Source organism: Leuciscus leuciscus, assembly GCF_965113295.1.
Source record: "Leuciscus leuciscus genome assembly, chromosome: 13".
Taxonomy (NCBI): Eukaryota; Metazoa; Chordata; class Actinopteri; order Cypriniformes; family Leuciscidae; genus Leuciscus; species Leuciscus leuciscus.
Genome location: NC_138737.1, coordinates 39032570 through 39058552, shown reverse-complemented (window position 1 = coordinate 39058552; position 25983 = coordinate 39032570). Strand labels below are relative to the sequence as shown.

Sequence of the window (25983 nt, the reverse complement as noted above, 5' to 3'; positions counted from 1 at the left end):
AACGCATGCACTACATAATCATGGTCAATTTATGACAGAATGATGGCTGTAATGGTGATGTTTTGCATTGAGCGGGGCATTTCCCCACATTCTCTATATCGTCATCCTTAAAACATGACCCTCCTGAATCTTTCATTATTATTTTGACAATGGTCGCATGTCCATAAAGCATATTTCATTTCATATTAAATAAGATTAATTCCAGTCACTATGAGTGCAGAAAATCTGAAATTCAGAAAGTCTTGCAAAACATGTTTGTTCCTCATAAAGATGAAATGTTTTTAAAAAAAAGAGTTGATTATCAAATATTATTTAAGTTATATACATTTTATTTTGTATTTGGTAACTTACAGAAATCTGGGACGTCTATATACAGTTTAAAAGCTTGTTTTGTAATTTTCCAGTATTAACATTAAACAAAATTAAATTAAATGAATCAATAAAATGAAAAACTACTATGGCACTGGGTAACAGGTTTGAATGTATAATCTTAATCACTCAATATGGACCAGTTAGTTTGAGAATTAATGTTTGTTGTTAACGAAAAACTTACACCACTGTTCAAAAGTTTGTGGTTGGTAAGATTTGTTAATATTTTGAAAGAAGCCTTTAATGCTCAACAAAGGCTGCATGAATTTGATCAGAAATACAGTAAAAACGGTAAAATTGTGAAATATTATTACAATTTAAAATAACTGTTTTCTATGTGGATATATTGTAAAATATAATTTATTCCTGTGATCAAAGCTGAATTTTCAGCATCAGTCTTCAGTGTCACATGATCCTTCAGAAATCATTCTAATGTGATGATTTAGTGCTCAAGAAACATTTTCATTATTATCAATGTTGAAACCAGTTGTGCTGCTTCATATTTTTGTGGAAACCATGACAGATTTCTTTTTCAGAATTCTTTGAGGAATAGAAATTTAAGCATTTATTTGAAATAGAAACATTTTGTGGCATTATAAATGTCTTTACTGTCACTTTAGATCGATTTATTGCGTCTTTGCTGAATAGAAATATGAATTTCTTTCACACAAAAAAGGAGAAAAATCTTAACGTCAATGAATATTACCAATTAATTGATAACAGAATTTAGATCATTTTTCTTTTACTACAATAACTTGTGTTGTAATAGGGCAGACATCCGATCTTATGTGTTTAAAAATAGATTTAATGTTAGGGTAATATTATATATAGCTAATACTTTAACTAGTAATAGTTTAGGTATCTAGTAATAATAGTTCTCACAAAAAAAGGGATTAACAATATACTGACAAAAATTGAGTGCTTGATGCTGAAAACAATTTTTTTTTTTGCAGAATTGTCTAATTATTTTAATAATTGTTACAACAGTAATTTATAGAAGTTGATGAAGTTCATCTCTATCGTGAACTAAAGGTAATGTCATTTTGCAGGATTCTTGTTATGCTAAAATTGAGTTTAGTCCCCTTTAACAGTTTCTGAGGTTTCGGTAGCACAATACTGTCCTGATTATCATTTTCATAATAAATACAAAGGGGAAAAACTGAGATCAGTACTTTCACCAGTGTCAGGGTGAAAACCCCTTTCTCAAGCGTTTCCAGTATGTGTCAGGCTTTTAAAGCTCTTTTGGCCTTGCACGGACATTTAGAAAACAAGCTTTTTCAGATTTCTCATTTATTAAACGTTATATGTAACCCACTAACAGTGTTCAACAGTGTCTATAAATGCATCACTAGAGCATTCTGGTATTTATGTTTATTTTTTTATATTTTGACCAAAAGAATGGCTCAACTGAAATAACGATCCAATTCAACTGAAATTAGAGGAAGAGGGGGGAGGAGGAGGAGGGGGGAGGTCGAAACTGTCGCTTTGGTTAGTCACCATTTTAATCATATTTTAGCTTTCCTATAGTAAACCTACATTTTCACACTTCGTGTCACATGACACGTGTGAGGATTATAACTGATAAGGACTGTCTGTTTTGCCGTTTCAAATTTAGCACTGAACACGAAAATGCATTATAAACATGATATTTTAAAGTAGGCTTTTCTTAAGCAAATAATGGAAAATTACTCACCCTCTGCTTTAAAACATCGCTTGGTCTGTTTATCAGCAGCGCCAGCGCCAAAATGCAAATTCATTACGTGACGACGTATTATGCTAATTAGATTGGCGGAGACTTTAGGAAATTTGATTGGATTTATTCATTTATTTACAAAATAACAATTCCCAAAATATTTTTAAAAATATTAAAATACCTATATGTATATTTACTTTCAAGTTGAATATAATTTTTTTGTAAAACTGAATAATAAGCTAGACCTCACAGGAGCGCCATCTTTGATTTTTAAAGGGAATCATTGAAAGTGAGATGATGCTGTGACCGAATCCAAAATCGCCCCCTATACCTTCAAATATAGGGCATTACTCGAGGGGACGTCCATTTGTAGTGGTGTACGAGTGCACTCATTCTATCCCACATTGCACCGCAATAGTACGAGAGTGGTAATAATTACGCTCACTCGTTTTCATTCACTCCTTCAAGTGAACTGTATTAGTGGACTAATATACAGTAGGTAGCTAGGGAATAGCACACGTCCTGAAAAGTGAAGCCAAAGCGTTTTGATCGCCCTCAGGTGGCTGGTCGCAGTATACCCTGCCCTCTCAATGTATTCTAATGTGACGTGAGGCAAACAATTAAATTACACTTCAAATAATTTATTTTCCAAAAATGGTTTCTATCATTTTAGGTATTTTTTATCACGCTGATGTAAGTTTGTGTTCTTTAAAAAAAAAAGTTTGTTTTTTAGTTATGCCGAGTTCACACTGCACGATTTTAGGCCCGATTTTCACTCGCAGATTTTGCCCGTTTACGCGAGTGACGATCACACAGTGTGAATTATCAAAGACGCGATCTGAGAGAATCGCCGACGAGTCGCCGACGCCCGTGAGATATTTGGCATGCTAAATATCTGGACCTGTCTGCGATTCACAACCCTGCTGTGTGAAAGTGGTCTGACTGAAAATGACATCGACAATGACCTACAGCCAATGAGAGAGCAAGATACTAGACAACGGGAAGTTCGAAATTTTTTTACATTTATTTACCTCCAACTTTCTTTGCAGAACACACAGTCCTTGCTCCCCGCTTATCTTTTATTTATTTTTTTTATTTTTTTTTCAGTGCACGGACAATTTGGATCGCAAGCTTCTTACGGGCTATCATTTTTAATAACAATTCCAGTCTCGTGCGAGAACTTGATCTTGCGTTATTTCCTTATCAGTTCTTGCATGTGTTTGGTTGTGAAACATAGTTTGTGGACCAGACAGAAGTTGTCGGCGATTCTTCCTATTGTAAAGTCATGCAATATGAAACCCGCTGTCGCCGATCCATCGTGCAGCGACTGAATGATAGTCGTGCAGTGTGAACTGCCATTATCTATGTGATGCTATAAAAACGGTAATGTGACGTCATGATTGACAGCTTCTGTGAGAGAAGTATAGTCACTGAGGCGCCACCAACTAACGTTTTTTCCGGGAGGTGATTTCTACATTTCCACAACTTCACACCGACATGAGTTGTTCTTCAGTAAACTGTATTAACCGCTTCTGCAGAAGTGTGGGCGGGGCCTTGATAGTGTTGCCAGATTGGAAATGTCCAAGTGTCGTACCAGATGCTTATTATCGTATTTGGAAGAAAATTATCGTACACAAGTCAGACGTACAGAATACAGCTATTTATCTAGACCAACAACGTTATGACACGACCTACAAATTACTTTATTGCTATCAACCTCAGCTTGGAAACAACTGACCTAAAGCGCAGCGGCAGGAACGTTAACTTGTGCTCGTGAGAGAGTCATTCTCCACGATGATTGGCCGAGAAAACGTAACATGAGATGGGATGGAAGACGTGTACGTTCTCCTCACAATCATGACGGTAGACGTAGGATCCAAGTACAGAAGTAGCCCTATGAATACAACAACCATCATTTGAAGTATCACAGAATTCTGAAATTATCGTACATTATGTTATTTTTTTCCATTATTGATCGTACAGAGGTCAAAATTATCGTACATATACGATAATTATCGTACGTCTGGAAACCCATGGCAGAATCTGCACAAGATGTCAGTGCCAGTTATTCTTTGTTTTACATACAAACTGTACCAGAATGCCTTGTATTTGTCTTGTACTTTTTGCATTGTACTTGCCTGTAATAAACTAAATCAAATTAAATCAAATTAAAAATATAAAATCCCCCCCCCCCCCCCCCCCCCCCCATACATATCATACATTTCTACAATGGAAGAGAGTGAAGGTGCGTCGCCCATCTTTTTTTTTACAGTCTACACATCTCTTCAGTGGGTTGTGATATTATTTTATGTGTTTTCTTGGATTGTTCTTCTGATGAAACACTGTGAAAATATCTTTCCAAGAAGTTTCAGTTTGACAAAAAAAAAAAACAAAAAAAAAAAACAACTCTAGACAACATAAGCTGTGGAAAATTATTGATTTTCTTTTATTTGTCATATGTTTCACATGTCATATTCCATCTGATTTGATCTTCACGGACACCTTAAAAGCCACATTTTTATAGATCTTTTATTTAGGTGCAAAATTGTGGGTCGTGGTGAAAATGAAGTCATAACTGAAGGACACTGTAAAATGCGTATTATTGCCACACATTAACTACTGAAATTGTTTATTTTGCTCTTTGCTTCCATAATCAAAGTTTTGAAAAAGTGATAATTCATATTTTTCACATGGAGGCTGGGGTAAAGAGTAGAGATTCAATACAAAACCCACAGGTAATACTAAGAGAGTGAAATATATAGTGCAATATTCACGAGAAGTGGCATTTAAATATAAACTCGTGCAACAAAACTCAGAGTCCCAGAGTTCCTGATGCTCTCGAGTGAGGAAGTGACTGTGTGACCAATGAGAGGCGAGCTCGAGAGTGACACTGATGTGGAAGCGCGTGCTGAACACTGAACTGTCAATTACTGTTAAACAAGGACAGATAGACGTCAATACTCGCTCCTGAAATTACAGTCTGTGGACGACGCACTTTTAGAAAATGGGTAAGGAATTATATTACTATTAACTGTTGCTATCAATGCACGATAACTTCTTAATGTGTAATATTAACATGACTACGGTACATTTTAATGCTTTTAAATTAGTTTTTAACAATAATGAGAATGTCTGAACTTGTTTTAGACCTTGACAGTTTTCCTTAAAACAAATCAGATCTAAAACCAAATCAGGTTTTAGATTTAATGCCTAATTCATAGATTTAAGATATTATCCACACTGTGCAGAAGTGATCAGTGCTTATTTATACATGGCAATACATTTTAACATTTGAAATGATTTGGGAATTGAAATAACGATATGTCTATTGACATGGCTTAAAACTAACTAATATATACCTAGGACATTTTTGTTTCTAGCACGTTTTTACATTGCACATAAGTAATCTAATAGTGACTAATATATGTTTCAGTTTCAGAAGTAACCATTTCTGAGACACCAGTACTCTAGTTAGTTTTTAATAATTGTTATAATTTGTTTATAATTGTTTTTTGTTTTGTTTTGTTTCGACTAGTCCTAATGGCTATATAGGCTAGTTAAATTAAAAATCTTAGGTGAAAAACTGCGAGATTATACAATGAAAATTATTTATTTATTTATTTATTTATTTATTTTAGTGTATAAAGAATTTTCACCCATAAATTGCTACACTGTAAAAACAAATATTGTTGGTATGTTATCTGAACCAAATTAATTATCTTAGTTGATTTGAATCAACTTAAATTACATTAAAATGAGTCGAATCTTGTATAATTTATAAAAACAAGTTGAAAATTGCTTGTTCTGAGGAGGTAAAGCAACGTAAAAACATACATTGTCATAACTTTTTTTACAGTGTAGTAAAGTTCGCAAACAATTATTAATAAACAGCGAGTAATAGGATGAATATTAGCCTAATGAATGGCTAGTGAAAGTGAAAAAGATACTACTGAATTATTTAGAAATAAAATCCTAGTAAATTAGTCACCGTTTTTTTTTTTTTTTTTTTTTTAAGACTGGTAAGTGTCTTGCCATAGCTATTTCTGTCATTTTAGTAATTTGAGTGACAGTAATAAGGCCTATATATGAGTAACCATAACAAGTTTTGCTCTTTGAGGAAGTGGTTTAGAGAAATAGCAACACATCGCTGTTGAAGCGTAAAACCCCTGATCCGATACACTGACAGCAAACTGATGAAAGTGAGCCTGATAATCGCACAACATACACGCTTTATCAAACATCACACACACTGATGATAACTATTCAGCGTCTGACGTCGTCATAACTCCTTTGTGACGATATCACAGAGTTACATTATGATGTTGCAATCGCTTTGTATTTTGAGACAAGACAGATTCCAATCGTCAGTCCGGGATGTGACAGATTCACGATCAGAAGAAAAGCCGCAGGCTTAAAGCAAGTCTTAAAGACTTTATCTAATATCGCCCTGTTGTTGAATGATGAAATCGAGGTCCATATCAGCATCATCCTTCCAGAAAACAATGCAGAAGTTGCTATCGCACCAGTGATAATATCAGTCGAACTTGTCACAATGTTTCAGCGCTGTGGCTCAGAAGGGGAAGTGGAATAACAGAAGGCTTGTTCAGTGCCCTGGCACCGGAAGCGTCTGAAGCGTCTCTGGATGATTCAGACACACAGATATACGAGTGTGAAGAGTGGTGAGGAGGCTCTGAGAAAGGGAAGTGGAGACTCTGAGGTAGAAGCTGCCCAGAGCGAACATATCATTCAGTGGTTTTGTAAATAAGATGCGATGCTTGGGCAGCGATGGCTTGATATGCTCGCTCGTGAAATCTGATGATATTATGTGCTTCTGCACCTTCGAAAAAACAAGTTTACATAGAAGCATTTTAAAAAAGGCCGTATGTTAATACACACACTTGACTGACTTGGTGAATGCATGCGAGATATTGATTTTATTATAATCTTGAGGATCCGTGTCAGTTTTGTTAGACAGCACACAAAGTTTTTTTTTTAATATTCGAGCAAGTATCACAGCTGTGGTTTATGCATACAGACAGGAAGTCATGTTGTAATCATGTGGTTTCATATTAGAATGTTCTCTCTCTTTCTCTCTCACACGTCTATTTAATTCAATGCTTCTAATGCAAAAGTGTATTTTATAGAGCAGACGTACACAGAGAGAGAGAGAGAGAGAGAGAGAGAGAGAGAGAGAGAGAGAGAGAGAGAGAGAGAGAGAGAGAGAGAGAGAGAGGTAAATCAGCTGCTTGTTTGGATATTTGAGGTCATTGGGATTCCCGGGATTGATGGGATTAAGGTGTTGTTAAAGTGTGTGTTCAAGCCTGGCATCATTTACTCCCAATCATGTCATTTCGAACCTGTGTGCAAAAGAAGGCATTTTGAAGATAGTGTAGTTGTTGTTGTTAAATAATTGTCGATTTCTAAAATTGAAATAATTCTAATTGAAATAAAGCTGAAATAAAATATAAATATTGGATGAAAAACTTAAAAGAAAATGAGAAATGTTGCCTTGGCAGCTAATTGAAATAAATACATTTAATTACTAAAACTGAAACTAAAACTGAATTAAAGCTATATATACAAATATATATTTGTAATAAGAAATATAAATATTAGATGGAAAAAAAAATGTAATTGGAAAGTAACTGAAATCATTCAGTTGAAGTACTAAAATTACTTAAACGTAAACTGAAATAAAAATGTAACCTAACCCTAACCCTAGCTATATAGAAATATAAAAATGTTACAAAATATAAATATAATATAACCTTAAAACTAGAAAATTATAAATGTTACATTGGCAACTAACTGAAATAGCCTATGTAAGTTGAAGTACAAAATACACTAAAATTACCAAAAAAAATTATAAAATGAATTTAAACTGTATATATAAATTTACATAGAAAATTATAAACAAAAAAACTAGAAATCTATAAAATTATAAATGTTGTCTTGGCAGCTACCTGAAATAAATAAGTTATTACTCAAATTAAAACTGAAATAAAAATTATTTGAAGCTATAAATATATAAAAAAAGATACAAATAGAAATATTAGAATATATATATTTTTTTTTTCTACTTTTACTGAAATAAATAAGTTGACTAAAATTACTAAAACTAAAACTGAAATAAAAGTTAATTAAAGCTATATACATTTTTTTTTTAATTCAATACAAATAAAAACTTGTTTGTAAAAGTGACAAAAGCACATACCAAAATGACTAAAAACTCAAACTACAGTGAAAACTGAAAATATAAAAATAAAAAGTTCATTCAAAACATGAATACTATAAAAGTATATAAACAATAAATACCACTGTTAGAAGAATGTTCCAGCAGTTTTTGCCTATATGAAAGTCAACATGTACTTTCATTGTATGGACATTTTTTTTTCTTTTCTGTCCCGCAGAAGAAAGAAAGCCACTCAGGTTTCGGTAAACGATGATCATTTTGAGTTGAAACTATCCATTTTTGAGTAATCATAAGTTACCCCAAGCATGTTATAAATTCATCTTTGCTTTGATGTGTTTTTTCTGTGAAAAAGGACTCTATACTTGGTTTTAAAGTCAATCATATTCATAAAAAAAAACATTTTTTTTTTTTTTACATTAAACATTTATTTATTTATTTCTTTACATAATTTTTTTATTAAACATTTATTCACCTTTATAAAGGTGATCAGTGTGCTTGCTTTCTCGATATCAACACTGAAAACCCCACTGAAGGTTGTAGATTCTTCAGATCATTGACGTGTGTGTGTGTGTGTGTGTGTAACTAGTCTTCTGGGCTGTGTTTCAGTGCTGGACCCTCGAGGAGAGGTCGAATCTGGAGAAGCAGAGCTTGAAGACTGTGAAAACACACAGCAGGAGCTCGATTCACCAAACCAGGTAAGACCAGCAATCTCTCCTGATTCACTCCTCCTCCAGTCACTCCCAAGCCTTTAGACACATTTGTGAGAACATTTGGTGGTTTAGCAGAGACTATCATATGACTTCAGTCCAATGCACTATTTTTATTGTGGTTCTGTGGCAAAGGCTGCGTAACAGTTCTCAAAGTTTCCGCTTTTGTTCCAGCGAACGACTAAAAGCATATGGTTTTGGACAGAATTATTTCTATCCCTTTAAGGCGTGAGAAATCATTATCTCCCAAAACTTAACTGTAAACATGAATGTGAATTTGCATGGTAGTTTATGTAAATGTCACATAACTGATCCTTCTGATGTTGCTGAAGTGCAAATTTGCTTGTAAAAATAACATCTCACTTCCCCTTTCGATCTAATGACTGTTGCCAAATTGATTTCTGGTATTATTGCAATATTTCGGTTACAGAGAATGCTGATGTCAGGAACAGTAGTTAGTCACATGACATCTGACAGATTGTCCATTTGACTTTCATTTTGCAAGAAAATACTTCTTATTTTATCTGTTGTGTAGTGGAAAACTCAGTGTCCCAGTGTGTTGACATGTATTTACTCAACGAGTCTTTGCTCCCCTTTTTTTTCTTTCAGTAACAGTTTTCAGTTCTTCATTTCTCCAGTACATCAGAATAACAAGTGAATAAGAGAGTTTTGAGTAAAATGTGGCATGTGTTTAGTCATTTCTTTAATGCTTCACACACACACAGACAGGCATATAAACAATGGCAGATGTTTTTTTTCTCTCTCTCACACACTTCTGGTAATTGAAAACAGCGTTTGTATGCTAGTGCAAAGATGCATCATATTTCCAGGGTGGCGTCAGAAGTTGAAAGCCGTGTGGTTTTGGTGGCGAGCGCTGGCCATGCCACTGCGTCTTCTTCTCCTTCAGCATGTAGAAACTCTCATTTTGAGAGTGTTATTGACACGTCCGCTGCAGACTTTACCCACGCACTTTTCCGAAATTTGAATGGTGGAAATGTAAGATCTGCGCGTCTCTCACAGCAGGGGCTGTGCTACTTTTAGCCACAGATCGAGAGGGACGGGGGCTCACGCAAAAAAAAAAAAAACCTTCCTGTTTGAAAGTTTAAGGTAGCGTCTAAGAGCTCAGCTCTTCCCTATTGCGGTCTTGATATGACTGTATTAAATTGAACGAGTGATCTCATGTTTTTGTTGCATATCAAGTGCCCTCAATAGTTTAATGAGAGCACGTTTCAAACATGCTGATGTGCATTCAAGCATTGCCTTTTGTTAAATTTGTGGTTAAAAAGGACTTTGTAACAGATAAAAGAGAAAAAATGCACTTAATACACATAATATATACATTGGCTGTGTATTATAAACTCTTAAACATAAAGATTCCAAAAGGGGAATTTCTCTGCGATGCCATTGAAGAAACATTTCTGGTTCCCTAAAGGTCCGTTCACACCAAGAACTATTAACTATAACGATAACGATAACGATAACGATAACGATAACTATAACTATAACTATAACTATAACGATAACTATAACGATAACTGTCCTATGGTTGAAATCGTAGGGTTGGGCGATATGGCCAAAAAAAAAAATATCTCTGTATTTTTTGGTTGAATGGGGATAAACTGTATTTATCTCGATATTTTCTATGTTTTTCTATTTGGATTAAAAAAAATCTTTTATTTTATTTTTTTATTATCATTTCAACATCTTGCCCAATTTTGTCCTACAAACAATGTTCATATTGAAGGCTATGAAAACAAATATAGTGTGAATGTAACCATGCAGGCTATGCTATATAGACTATCATGTGCAAAACAGGGTTAAAATCACATTACATTTTCACATCATTACAACATTTACAATCTAAAAACAAAAATTATTTTATTTTTATAAACTCACTAAACTAAAAAAACAAAAATAAATAAAAACAAAAAAATACATTAACCTACATTTGATTACCCCGTCACTTTACAGTTACTGCTATCATAAAAATACACTTACATGTGGGTTTATAAATTGTATGATATGGCACATTTATAGCTCAACAACCAATATTTTAGCACTATATATTCACTGCACTCGTTCACTGTGACGCTATTTTTCAGATGCGCTCGTATCAAAGTACTGTATATCGATATAAACGGTATTGCCTCATTCCATATCGTTTATAAAAAATATATCGATATATCGTACAAACTTGATATACCGCCCATTCTTTAACATTCAGAACGAGTTTTAGAACTATATCTTTATCATTATAGTTACCGTTTTTGGTGTGAACGGCCCCCTTAAGAACTATCCAGTGATTTGTCATGAAAGAACCATTTTCCTCCTTAGTGTGAAAAACATGTTATTCCTAGTAGTGAATAACATGAACCTATTCTTCTCCGCATATCAGCCTTTATTATAAACCAAAATTAAGAAAATATTTTGACAATAAAGTACCTAAAGATGATTTAATAGTGGGAATGAAGTGTTTATCGGGTTAGGGTTAGGTGTATTTTATTGGGTTTATTAGGTCATTAAAGGAGGGCTTTAGGGATGTAGGGACAAGTAGAAAACATCATCCATTTATAAATACAATCAAATACACTGAATATGTTGTATAATATACTACACTGCACTGATAAATAAGAAAATAATACACTTACGCTTAAAATAATAACTTGAATGACTACTCGCTGTTTTCAAGAGTGTAGAGTAGAATGTGGGTCAAACTCATTAACATATTTCTCTTGATTAAAAGATATTTAAACATTTATTCCAAGAACGTCTCTCAACGCTATTCCTCGAAGCTGGTTATTATCAGTGTTGTCAATATAACAGGAAGTGTTTGGGTAGATGGCAATCAGATAAATCTCTACATGAAATTTCAGTAAAGATGACTCAATTCAGGACAGACTGGAGCTCAGTTGTACCGATAGCAAAAAAGCATGTGTCAGTGTGTTTTCTCTGTCGTATTCATGGCTGAAGCGAGGGAAAGAATGAATCAGACTCTTTTTAGATCGCCCCAGCTTCTGGGCCTACATACATGTATGATATTATTCCCTTTAAGGGAGAGAGATTTACACTTAAGCCTCAATGTCTACTCATTTCGGTACACTGAAAAGGGGCCTTCTTGTCTTCTATATTAGTCAGAGGTTAGAATAAAGCCCTATATGCTCAATATTAGTCATTGTTAGAGGCCTTGTTCTGGGAAGAAGTTACCCTCTCTGAGGAACTCTATTCAGTGTGAAACTTACTGACTGAACATTACTTTGGCAGCAAACGAACACAGTTCAACCACCAAAGTCATCAAGTGGAAATCCAAAAGCTTTCTGTGCGCAATGCACTGGGGAATTTCTCTTCTCAAGCTGTTATGAATGGTTTTTGGTGAGTGAATGTGAATTATCAAAATGCTGTTTCCAAAAATTGTTTCCACAAACACAAAAGTTTGAGCTGGTTTAAGATGATCTGTGCCCAAAACTAAGCTTAGGAAAGAGAAAGGGCTTTATATTATTTACAAAACAAAAAATTTAAGTAAAACTTAATTTCAATAGTCCACTTTAGATATTCTACTAAGTGACTTTGCAACTACAATGTCGACTTATTCCACCTAACAGTCCACTAATACTCTTAATAACTACTAATTGACATGTAGTTGCAAAGTTAGGTAATACTTTATTTGACAGTGTCCTTGTTAAATATCGTTACGTGTACGTACCATAGTAATAAATAATTCATAATTACATGCAACTATAACCCTCAACCAAATCCTAATCCTACCCTAACCCTACAGTAAGTACATGTTGTTGTTACATGTCAGTACTTAAATATATAATTACACTGTAACAGTGACACCTTTAATAAAGTGTAACCCAAAGTTACTTATAGTTAGTAGAACGTCTAAAGTGGACGATCAAAATAAAGTGTACATTTATAAGATTATTGAAGGATCAAAGTTTAGTATAATGACCATTTTCCACCCTGTTACTACTCCATCTTTAAGACTTCTCCATGTAAATGGACTCAGTAAAATCCTAACCTGCTTCTTTAACATTAACAGCCAGTTGGTCTGACATGCATCAAGCCACAACGTATATGCCAGCTATGCAACTTCTGAAACAATTAGCTTACGTGAACTGATTTTCTGGAGTTTACCAGGGAGCTTTAAGTCACGTTCATTTCTGCATTCCTTCACTCTTTCGTTTCTCACTTGCGGCCTGCCCTCACTGTGGGTCATTGTCTTGTATTTCTGCGGGTTAGCTTTAGCACTTCCACTTTAGCCCTGATCAGCTTTATAGCACTGTGCCACTCAGGATGAAAGTGCTGTTTTTCTGTAGATAACATTCACTTACTTCCCTGTTTCATCAGGGCTTGTTCCTTTCTGGTTATGCAAGAACATCTATAAGGTGTTGAGGTGCCACAGAATACACTGCGAAAAAAGCCCAAGCAACATTACCAGTGCAATGATGTAGTGGTTATTTTCACCAACAGAGGGCGCTGCGAGGAATACTGATTACTTCATGCCGCTTCATTAATTATGAAGAACTTTACCAGCACCAGAGCAGAGCATTATTATCATCATGTAGCAAAAGAGGATTCAAGATAGTCACATATTAGCTATTCATGTTAAAGTAATACTGTTTGTATGTGTAATCGTTCCTACTTGAACCTCTAATTGAACCTCTATGTCTATGATTCAAACCGACGCTAACTAGCATCAATCGCTAGTGCACCTCTTGAGATCAGGGGAGTGAGGTTTACATGCACAGCTCTTACATTGTGTCCTAACCATAGACTGATGGAAAATATGGACGTAGTGTCCGTGACGTCACCTGTAGTGTTTCTGAAGAGCATTTTTGATCCCAAAGGGGGCGGAGCCGGCCGTCGCCATCTTGGCCGCGCGTCACTCCCGGATAAACGAAAATGGTCAAAGACGCGGATTAGCTGAGGTGACGTGATGCTAACAGACAGCAGACAAATGCTTGTAGTGACATCAGTGGTAATCCACCTGTCACTCAAGTGGCCACACCCTTAATTATGCAGAACTTTAAGGCTTGATATAATTTAAACGGATGAGTTATAAAAAATATTCACCCCCCTCACAGTCGTATGAAGGGCAAAATTAGCGATATAGACCAAAACCACTTTTTGCACCAGGCTGTAAACATGTTTTTTTCAGCTATAAAGTTGGGCATTTTAACATGGAAGTCTATGGGATTGACTCTCTTCTGCAGCCGGTCTCTAGTGGCCAGTCGATGAACTGCAGTTTAACTCACTTCTGTGTTGGATTCAAGAGAGAGACGGGAAGGTTGCCACTTGGTCCTAACCAGACGCGATGCGATAAGATTCCAGCGACAAATCATTTGTCTGTTCACACCAGAGGTGACATGACTGTGAGGCGCGATAGTCAATCAAAAATCACAACCAATCAGAAGAGCCTGTGGGCGGAGTCTCTCAGCAAGCTCCCAGCACTCGCCGCAAAATAGATAAGTACTTAATCAAATTCGTGAATACTACACCATTTTAATATTATTAAAATGAGTGAGTGAAACAATCTTCATTATAGAAGATTGTCTGTTAACAATGAGTTGACAGTTAATGTTCTTAATCAAAAACACTTAAACGCGAAAAACACTTAAACTGCTTTAAAACAGTGATATTAAATGATCAAATTCGGTAAACAGCTTATTAATTATGCACACTATATACAGGCGATCAGATGAGCCCAGAATATGAATGTGATGTGCTAAATGTAGGCGTTTTCTTTTATTTATAACTGTTTTCTTGCATTAATGGGTTCATCTGCTCGCCTGTACATGGTACGCATCATCAATAAGGTTTATATTGAATTTGGTTTTTGATATCACTGTCTTTCTACACGAGTACTTTGTACAAACCTGGTAAAAATGACTGGATATGACGTCATATGAAAACTATCAATTAGGGAGAGTAAAGCAAGAGCACACTCATAGAAAATTACATTTGATAAGTTAAACAAAAAGTTATTAAAAAACAAACATACAAAAATATTTAGCGTCCGTTTGTTCATTGACGATAAGTTTCAATTTCAGAAATCTGGTCACCTTATATTACAGACATGGATGTTGCCCTATATCGTGCTGTGTTTCAAGGGCTGTGTCCCAATTTTCACCCCTTATACTCTTAAATAGGGCATTATCTGAGGGGACAGCTATTTGTAGTGGTGCCTGAAACCATAAACATTTCCTGAAAACTTGTGTTTTGGTCGATATTGGCCTGGATTTAGGCACACAAAAAAAAATGAACAAATAAGTACACTTTTTTTTTACATACTTATACAAAGAGTTTTAATATGGAAATAATATAATTTTAAATCAGTATGCTCATGTGTAAGCTGAACTAAAATACGCTTTAATGTCATTTCTATTGAAACTTTTCAATTTAGTACATTTAAAAATATGAATTTTGAAGATTTGTAGTACAGTACAAGTGTTCATTGTATACTATTACGCACAGTTTTGCATAAGGACTTTTGATCAAATTGTATAGACAAGTGCGAACTGAGGAATCTCATAATCTCACTTCACTTTTTAAGTATAATATACAGTCAAATCAAAAATTATTCAGACACCAGATATCATTTTAGAATTTTTTTTTTTTTTAACTAGTGTGTGCAGGACACTATAGTTCATTTATGTAAGTGAGGATAGCCAAATAAAGTAAACTGAGACATATTATACCCAATAATTCTTCATACCAGTGAAAATGTGGGACCAAAAGTGATTCAGACACTTTGATCTGATCATGTTTTGCTGAAGTGTTTTTTCTTTATTTGCTAATGTGACCTTTTTACACCACAGACTGAACAAAATGAAGCATTGCTTGGTGATTGGTTGACCTAAATGGGTATTATCTAATTGTGTAGTTAAATTTAACAGCTGACAGATATTCAACATGATTCATGTGTGAGACAGTCTAACAGAAGGACGGACAAAACCAGTGAAATATCAACTGGGAGTTCTTCTCATATTTAATTACCATTTTCGAAACGACAGCGAATAAACTGTGATAATGTGAGAAATGTTGAAGGTGTCTGAATACATTTAGTTTTGACTGTATATGCATTCATACTTGTGATTTCCAGCAGAATCTCTAACTCCCGCCCTCTCTCTCTCTTGCAGTAATTGCACAGTTTCTCATGTTTGCAAGCACACGAGTCTTGATCATAGCGTGGAGAACAGCACTAGTGCATCTCTCATTTGTGAAAACCCCACCAGTGGTTCGGTTTCCCTTCAAACAGGATGTCTGGTTACTTATTGAAAGTGGTGGTGAAAGCCAAAGCTGTTGTGTTTTCAGTCTCGCACTCTGAATATGACTGGAGTTGCATGAACACCTATATCACCTGCAATTTTGCATGAGGCTTTGAGAAAATGAATCAGTCAGAAGGTTTATCAGGCTATTTGTGTGAAAGTGAAATTTGAAGGTTGTTCGAAGCACAATTACGCCGCTTCCTGTAAATGACATAAACTCTCCCACATATATTCATATCTTGCCTGCAGTATATCGTGTACAGTGCACATGCATACTGTATATTTATTGACTATATAACTCGTATGTTGGGAACTGAACTAGACAGAAATTAACAATTATGTGAAATAGAAAAATTCCCAATGTCAGTGAATCTCACAGAAACATCTATGTCACATTTCACCTTAAAAAATGCCTCTTTTTTTTTTTTTTGCATTATTGACCATTTAATTTTCTCTTATGATGAATATAATAATTGATAAATAAATAATTTTCTCCTGATGTGTCTGGAAGTTTTACCTTTTTTTTGTTGTTGTAATTTTATTATTATTAATGGTGATTCTTATTAAATTCTTATTACTTGAAAACTAATAGTTTTGTAATTTAAATCAGTAAACAAGCAACACTACCATAATTTACATTTGAATATAAGTAATAAATAAAATGCATAAATAAATGAAAATACAGTAAAATACAGAGTATATAATAATGTATAGTAATTGTCATGAAAATATTGTCACAGTATGTTTTCTTCCACCTATTTTTATGCGCATTTTGGGATATCGCATAAAAAACGCTGGATGGAAACGGCAAAATGCGCATAAATTAAAAAAATGCGCTCAAGTGAGGCGGATACATTTTTGATCTGATGACAAAACATGCGCATAAACTATGATGGGATCACATTTACTGAACAAATTATGTGTGAATAATAAATTAAATGTGATTTTGCTTGTTTGGACGGCATACCTAACCAGTGAAATATGAAAAATATGAAATATTTCACGGGAAAAAAGCACATCGGCTTCTTCTACTGAAGCAACTTACATTTTTCTTAGTGATATTTGGCACCAGTTTATCAGGAAGGGCCGATTTTGTACTTTTCCACTCGCTTGATGGAAACATTGCTTTATTCGCAAATGTTTTATGCAATATTCCAATTTTGTTTGTGAGTTCTCTGGATGAAAACATTAATGTTCTAGAATAGGCCTTGCATTCCTAAAATATTCTTCAAGCAAAAGCACCCAGATATTTGTTGTATTTATTTGGACAATTTTCATGATTTTGTGTCTTTTAACCATACACCGTTTTCCCACTAGACCAGCATGGAGACGGAGAACTTGGCATCCACCAATAGCAGTGACGAGGCTTCCAGAACCGACCAATCGGAGAGTGAAGAGAGGACATTTGTGACCAATCTCTACTGTTTTATGAAGGAAAGAGGAACGCCGATAGAGAGAATTCCCCACCTTGGCTTTAAACAAAGTGAGTCTGGAAACTGTTGCATCTCATAATATTATTTAAATCAGTGCTTTTCATCTGCTTTTGCTTTTGGCATTGAACATCATGTGGTAACCCTACACCAAAACCTCAACTCTCGACTCTCAAAATCATGCAAATGTAATTGAATAAATGTAAATGTATTTTTCTATATATATATAGTACAGGCTAAAAGTTTGGAAACATTACTATTTTTAATGTTTTTGAAAGAAGTTTCTTCTGCTCATCAAGCCTGCATTTATTTGATCAAAAATACAGAAAAAAAAAGTAATATTGTGATATATTATTACAATTTAAAATAATTGGTTTTCAATTTATTATACTTCAAATTATCATTTATTTCTGTGATGTAAAGCTGAATTTTCAGCATCATTACTCCAGTCTATCACATGATCCTTTAGAAATCATTCTAATATTCTGATTTATTATGAGTGTTGGACACAGTTCTGCTGCCTAATATATTTGATGAATAAAAGGTTAAAAAGAACTGCATTTATTCAAAATAAAAAAATATTTTCTAATAATATAAATCTTCTTTACTATCACTTTTGATTAATTTAACACATCCTCGCTGAATAAAAGTATTGATTTTTTTTTTTTTTTAAAACAAAAAAAATTACTGACCCCAAATTACTGTATATTGTTGTTACAAAAGATTTCTATTTTTAAAACATTTGCTTCTTTTTTTTTGTTTTTTTGTTTTTTTTGTTTACTTTTTATTCATCAAAGTATCCTAAAAAAGTATCACAGGTTATGAAAAAATATTAAGCAGTGGAACTGTTTCCAACTTTGATAATGAATCATCATATTAGAATGATTTCTAAAGGATCATGTGATAGACTGGAGTAATGATCCTGACAATTCAGCTTTGCATCACAGAAATAAATGATAATTTAAAGTATAATAAATTGAAAACCAATTATTTTAAATTGTAATAATATATCACAATATTACTTTTTTTTCTGTATTTTTGATCAAATAAATGCAGGCTTGATGAGCAGAAGAAACTTCTTTCAAAAACATTAAAAATAGTAATGTTTCCAAACTTTTGGCCTGTACTGTATATATGTATATATATATATATATATATATATATATATATATATATATATATATATATATATATATATATATTACGAAGAGCTGCTTTGGCCCAATGATATTCAAAATCACTGATAATTTAGTTTCTAAATGGGTTGATGCTCTCAGCAGCCATAATTCACCTCACAAAACACATTTGTTGTCTTCATAAACCATGTTTAAAACTAGATTGCATTTTATTATTAACATTTAGCACCAGCTGAGAACCACTAATATAAAAAACTGTCACTTTCCACGAATACGGTGTACCAGGACATTTTTAAGCATTAGAGACACAAACTACATGATTTTTGTTGTGAAAACTCTTAAATATTAAAAAATATTAAATTAGTCTTGATCTTCTCAACTTGTATCCAGCCATTGAAATCATTGAAATCATTGAAATCCCACATCTTGCATGAAATCTCATTCCATTTTCGGAATTAGTAACACTTTATTTTAATGTGACATAGTTACACGTTACCACATGTACTTACTAAAGTAATAACAGTAAATTATGCATAATTACAAGCAACTATTCCTTAACCAAACCCTAACCACAACTCTATAGTAAGAACATGTGGTTAATTAATATTACACAGTAATATTACTGAGTAACAACGTCACCTTAAATTAAAATAAAGTGTAACCTCTGAATTTGTACAAAAATGGTTCTGTTGACTGCATTTGTCGAGCTCAAACATGTAACAATTTTATTGTAAAAATATTTGTTTATTAATTTGGTTCCATAATAGCAAGCCCAGAACTGAGTGAAACTGCATTTAGGCTACATTTGCAATCCTTCTAAATTTTGTTTTTATTTCTATATTGGTAACAGGGTTTCATACCTATATAAAATTAATAGATAATAGATAATAAAAAGCGCCTCCTTTTACTGAACTTTTGTCGAAAACACTAAAATGACGTGTGCATTTTTGCATTTTTCCTCTTTGTGGGAAGTGCATCTACATATCACCTTTGATTTTTAAAGATTGTTTCTTTTTTCCAGTCAACCTGTGGAAAATCTACAAAGCTGTGGAGACTCTTGGAGGATATGATGCGGTAGGTGTCCTCAAGCTAGCAAACCTTTCACAACCTGTTGCTGCTGGTCTATCTCCCCCATCTCTCATTCATGCCACTGATAGCATTATCTCGTCGATATATTGTGCAAGTATGCCAACTGGTATCCGCACCAAACGAGGAAGTTGAGAAGCAGGTCATGCATCGCCTCTAGCTCTTGCACAGTGGAAACTATGATGGCTTTAGGTCACACCATACGTACAGCAAGTGACCGTTATGACCACAATGAGAATAGGGGTCCATCCGCCACCTTGCTCTTTACGTCCAAACATGCTTCTACAAAGCTTTGTTCTCACCCTGAAGTTTCCACTCACTCTAAGGTGCTAAAGTGTTTGTATTTTAATAAGTGTGCGTGTGGTCAGTAAAACCGATGTCTGTCTGTATATAATTTTAGCCTTGGTCAAAGGGGGTCTTGTTTTCTTTGTGTGAATGGGGTCTGGGAGTGGAAAGTTTGACCTTGCACTCTCAAAAGTTGTCATGCAAAGTAAAAGAAAAAAATGCCATTATTGCATCAGACAAACTTTATTCCAGTAACACATCTAAAATGAATGTGTTTGCTGCCTCTAAACAGACACTTCAGAGGACTCACACCTGCCTATAAAAAGTACCTCGGTCATTAACTGATTTAGCAATGTGTCAGGCAGTAAGAGTGGTATTCGCAGTGTAAAGCTGAAACCTTTATCAGCCTGTGAAAATAAATTTGGGGTATGTACTTAGACACATATGAGGCAACCTCTGAAACTAAGCAGTGAGTAATCATGAAGTTCCACTATGACAAGAGCTGATCGTGATCGGGCTGATAATGCAATGCATGCAGTACACAAACTGTGAAACAACATGCAAGAAATATAAAATGAAATTTCCCTGAAATTAAAGGTGTAAAGGCTCATATTTGGCTATATGTTCTTTTAATTTATGGAGACCTCTAAGCGTCTGTATGGTGTAATTTGAATTGTAATTATGCACAGTTGAAAATAGCCTGTATGGGGCAGATTGTTCACATGATGCAGGCGAAAGCTTTGTATTGTTTACATGCCGGATGCACATTCTCATCCTTTTGTTCTGTTAATTATTACATTGTCTATTTTTCTGAAATGCATCAAACTTTATGTTGTTGGTTTGATTGCTTGTGTCACATGAGATAATAATTATTTATCTACCGGATGTAGTAGATATAATTTGGGTGTTGTTTGGGTCGCGGTCTTAATCGGGTCAGGTACGTAATAAAGTTAGTTCTGCTGTCTGATAACGGGTCGGGTTTACCAACTTCCCATTGAGAATTTGCCTGCAGAATTTCATTGTACAAAGTAAATGTGAACGCACCAGTAGAAAGAAGCAGGGATGCACCGATATGAACATTTTGGCCGATACCGATAATTCTTCATATTTGAAAGCCGATAGCCGATATATTGGCCGATAAATCTAAATCCAAATTTTTATATAAATTTTGAGAAAAACAAAAAACAAAAGTCTCACCATTAAAAGCAATGTCCCAAATACACAATTATTATGTTCTCATTATAATTTTATGTAGCATATATGACAGATATATGCACTGAACTGTATTTTCCTTTATTGAAGTGATTTAAATCATAAATCAAGCAATTAAAATCCTTCATGTTGAACAGTGCACATCTGAAGTGTCTCAGCTGAAGGAAATAATCCATTATTCATAAGCTTTAAGATATATTCTTATTGGGCACATAACGATAACATTAAAAAATGAACATATATCGGCCGATACCGATATAGTGGCCGATATTTCGTGCATCCCTAGAAAGAACGTCGAAATCACTTTTATTATGTGGTGTGTGTTGTGGCCTTGTCGTTAGCATCTGTCTTGTAGTTGAATCAATGTGAAAGAAGTATCACTCAAGATTAGGCAGTTAAATTCAGGTCTGTTTTCTGCTGAGGGTGTATGATAACGTTGTGTTTGCTCACAGGTAACAGCGCGGAGGCTATGGAAGAATGTGTACGACGAGCTGGGTGGGAGTCCGGGCAGCACCAGTGCCGCCACATGCACACGCAGACACTACGAAAGGTAAACACACTCGCAATCTTAAAAACACACTCATGATTTGAGGTGTGTAGGACATAACCAATGATCTTTGCAACGGAAGTGAATCAATCAAAACTAACTTTAGCTGGTCAATAACTTTATTCTAGAGCTGTTGTAAAGCCAAAACAATCTTTCCTATTATCACTGTAAAGCTGCTTTAAAACAATCTATATTGTTAAAAGCGCTATGCAAATGAAGTTGACTTGACTTGGCTTGACTTGGCTACAGTGCAGAACGAGAAGTTGCAATGAAAACTCTTAGAAGAAAGACTCTAACTCATAAGATTCCGAGCATGTGCGTTGACCGCTAGGCCATTACTCCAACAATACATCTCTTTCTTTGTGCAGATTGGTGTTGCCCTTTGAGAGGCAACTGAAAGGGGAGGAAGACAAACCACTGCCACCCTCCAAACCTCGCAAACAGTACAAGAGGAGCCCTGAGAACAGGGGAAGTAAGCCAGAGAGCAAGAAGAAGAGGAAGATGGAGAGAGAAGAGTGCGAGGTGAGCGGCAAGAAATGCACTTCGATCAAAGAAACTCTTTGTCAAATGAGAACTAGTGAGAACAATGTGATGACACAAACAGATTGTTGAATTGATTCGTTGAGGGGGACTGTCTGAAGCAGTTAATGGAAATGAATCTAAGGATGTTCGTGCTTCTTTACTAGTCTTGAGACAAGGAGGGATCACAAGACAAGTCTTTAGGAAACTTAGATAAAAAAGTTTGACGAGACTGACTTTAAGTTGACCTGAGAAAGCCGGACCAGAGAGATCGTTTGTTTGAAGTAGTTTGAAGTTTAAAGTAGTTTAAAGTAGTTTAAAGTTTGATAGATAGATAGATAGATAGATAGATAGATAGATAGATAGATAGATAGATAGATAGATAGATAGATAGATAGATAGATAGATAGAAATAGTCAGATGATAGATAGATAGATGGAAACAGTTCTTCTAACCCTAATTGATGGAGTGTGTAGTTTTTCATTTCTTAAACAACCATGTAGGAAGACTCATCATGGCCATATTCTAGGATAACAACCAAAAATGTATGCACCTCTTGATGGAAATAACAGCACAACATGTCAAAAGCAAGAGTCTTGCCAAAGCAAGAGTCCAGCACTCTGTAGAGTCTCCTCCAGCACATCCCAAACACTCTCACTGAGTTTAAGCTCTGGACTCAGAGGAGAAAATGATTGTTCAAGCTCCTCACAACCTTTCTTTCACAATCTGAGCCGGATGAATCTTGACATTGTCATCCTGGAAAATGGCCATGATGAGTCTTCATACATGGTTGTTTAAGAAATGAAAAGCTACATCAGTTAGCTGTTGCCACTCATATAACATGCTAGAAACATAATAATCACTGCACTAATGATCCAATCACAGACTCTTAAGCATTTGCCTATTTAAATCCAAAACAGCGACCTTTAGTGCATCTCCAAACGTCCTGTGTGACGATGTATCCTTGCTCCTTGTCCTGACGCATCTCACTTTCGTTCTCAGGAGAAACTGGGATCAGATCATCACTGTGAGAGAGGCATGTGTTCCCATCCCAGTTCATGGATGCCATCCTCCGACTCTGATCAGCCGTCCACGGTTCCCGTCCACGGTCCCAGAGAGATCCCACTCCTTCAGACTCCCATCCCGGCTGAGGTGATCTCTCCCTTGGAGAAGAAGAAGCGTATGGCTCAGGCTAGCCTCATTATCTCTGCTTCTGGCTCCGTGGAAGATGGTTCCGAACTGGAGAGACCCTCCGTTATCCAGCTATCCCACTCTTCCCAGTCTCCCGCTAACCCTTCCTCTACACGCACCCGACACTCTTCCGAAGGCTCGCCGCTTCCCGTCTCCTCTCCGTCCGGCTCCTTGTCCCGAAGCCCATCTCCTTACTCGGTCTCATCCGAGGACTGTATAGCCGTGACGACCCAAAAGTCTCCCGTCAAAGAGACCGAAAGTAAAACACCTTCTCGTTTGCCAACTCTTCCCACATCCAAGGCCAGTAGCGCCGGAGTTTGCAAGCCTCTTGGTTGTTACCCCAACAGCAAAGAACTCGCCAACTATCACCACTACCAATACCGGGAATTCCTGCAAGCTAGCCAAACCCATCAAGAAAAGACTCAAAGGAGTCTTTTATGGACCTCGGATGGTAAATCCGCCACCAGACTTGCATCTCAAAGGCTTCCCTCGCCTGTCTACACCAAAGCCTGTTGGGTTCCTCACACCTCAAGCTTCTCGAAAGTCTTACCACGTGATCCCTGTAGGCTACAACCCACTTTTAAGCCACACATGTCCTATCACCAGCACCTCCTAAAGAGGCCTACCGCCGATGAAGCCTATTTGAAGAAGATCCAAGTGCCCTCTCAGCATCGCATGACGACGGACAGAAAAGAGAAAGGAAAAACTATGTTGCCGAAGCCTCTTCCTACCCAGCAGTACCTCTTCCACCCCCATGCCGGTTTACCAATGCCCTACATACCAACCTTAGAGAGATCCCGGGGAGACTTACCGGAACAGTTGAAGGCTCTTCAACCTCTTCAACCTGTACTTTTTCCAACACATCTAACAATACCTAATGCTCAGACCCACTCTATGCATTGTCCACCAGTGGGCACCCCCTTCCCTGGGTCTTATGAGGCTTCTTTGCCCTCCTATCCTTACCCGTTTCCAATCTGGCATTCACCGGCTGGGTACAACATGACTGGCCTGCAGCCATACTGAACTGTTCTGAAACTACTGGTTCTTATGGTCTAGACTTCTATTGTGCTATTGTGAGTCAACATGAAATCAAAACTGAACCTGTTTTTTTTTTTTGATACAAATTTTAGCCATGTGATTCAAAGAAAACAATCTCTTAAAATGTAAAAACATGCTCAGAGAAAGTCCTCCTGTGGTGAAAATCAAGTTTTTAATTGTTGTTTATATGTGTATGTGGTGTTTTTAATATGCTTTAAGACAAAACATGTGTAAATTCATTTAATTCATTCAAATTCAGAGTATTTTCTCCTTCAAACTGCAGTGAACCAAAGACAGTCTCGAAAACGCGGTTTGAAATCGCTGGTGTTTACTTGTAACCAATCAGATCAACGTGTGATCGTCAACGAGTGGATCTCTGAGCTGCTGTGAGTGAGTGAGTGAGTGGAGGCGGGGCTCATTTGCATATTCATAGAATATGGGTATACTAAATGAGGCAATGGTGTCGAGTTACATTAAAGCAATTTTAAGGCATAATGATTTTTTTTCAAAGAAAAAACTTTCAAATATGCCATTTGGTGATCAAAGATGAGTTTTAAGGGATGAATGATTGACTACAGGGGGACTTTAAATTAAACCAACATGTGCTGGCTGTTTCATTTCCTTCACAAATAACTACAAACTCTGATGTGGAACGGTCAAGTCCATTTTCATAATCAAGTTTCAGGATCATTTTACAAGAAGTAAAATGGGTTGTGAATTGTTTCATGTTGATTTTAAAGACTAATGCCAACTGAAAGACTGAAATGAAAGAGATGAAAATGAAAGATATGATGTCCTGTGACTGGTAGAGCGTCACTTGCAGCACCATATTCATGGAGTCGATTCCCAACGCACAATGCACGCACTGTAAATCGCTTTGGATGACCAAATGCTGTTAAAATGTAAATGTTACATATGTCGACAAGTTTATCCACGTAGCTGTATCTGCTGAAGAGAATAGCTTCTTAGCTGAAGTAAAATAAGTGTACACAATCTTTCAAGCCTTTCATCTAATGAATACAAATTACTTGTGTACGATTCAGGGTCCAGAGTAAATAATCAATATTTATTTTTTATGAATCATTACCAAGGCTAGGTCTGGCTCAAATTAGAATTTTCATATAAGGGAAAATCCTTCCTTTTGTTTTATCTTTATATCACAGTCTCAAGGTACTTAAGCACAAGATCCATGTGTTTGAAAAATGCACCAATAATGTGAAAAATGTCTGCAATGTACAATTGTATACTGAATGTAAAAAATATTTTTGTATAAAATAAATTTGTCAAGATCATGTCAGGTCTTCCC

General features: G+C 35.6%; 1 protein-coding gene across 1 annotated transcript; it reads left to right on the top strand.

The window, feature by feature from the left end:
* Positions 1–4938: 4938 nt before the first annotated feature.
* Positions 4939–25969, top strand: arid5a (AT-rich interactive domain 5A). Its single transcript, XM_082188739.1, has 7 exons — positions 4939–5070; positions 8862–8950; positions 17551–17716; positions 19821–19873; positions 21835–21932; positions 22298–22451; positions 23451–25969. The coding sequence occupies exons 1-7, from the start codon at positions 5067–5069 to the stop codon at positions 24660–24662; spliced, it is 1776 nt and encodes a 591-aa protein (XP_082044865.1). The 5' UTR covers positions 4939–5066; the 3' UTR covers positions 24663–25969.
* Positions 25970–25983: the final 14 nt, after the last annotated feature.

Excerpts from the sequence above, each read along its gene's own strand:
- arid5a (XM_082188739.1), top strand. Across the intron at positions 21,933-22,297 it reads ACACGCAGACACTACGAAAG|ATTGGTGTTGCCCTTTGAGA; the intron begins GTAAACACACTC and ends TTCTTTGTGCAG. Across the intron at positions 22,452-23,450 it reads TGGAGAGAGAAGAGTGCGAG|GAGAAACTGGGATCAGATCA; the intron begins GTGAGCGGCAAG and ends TTTCGTTCTCAG.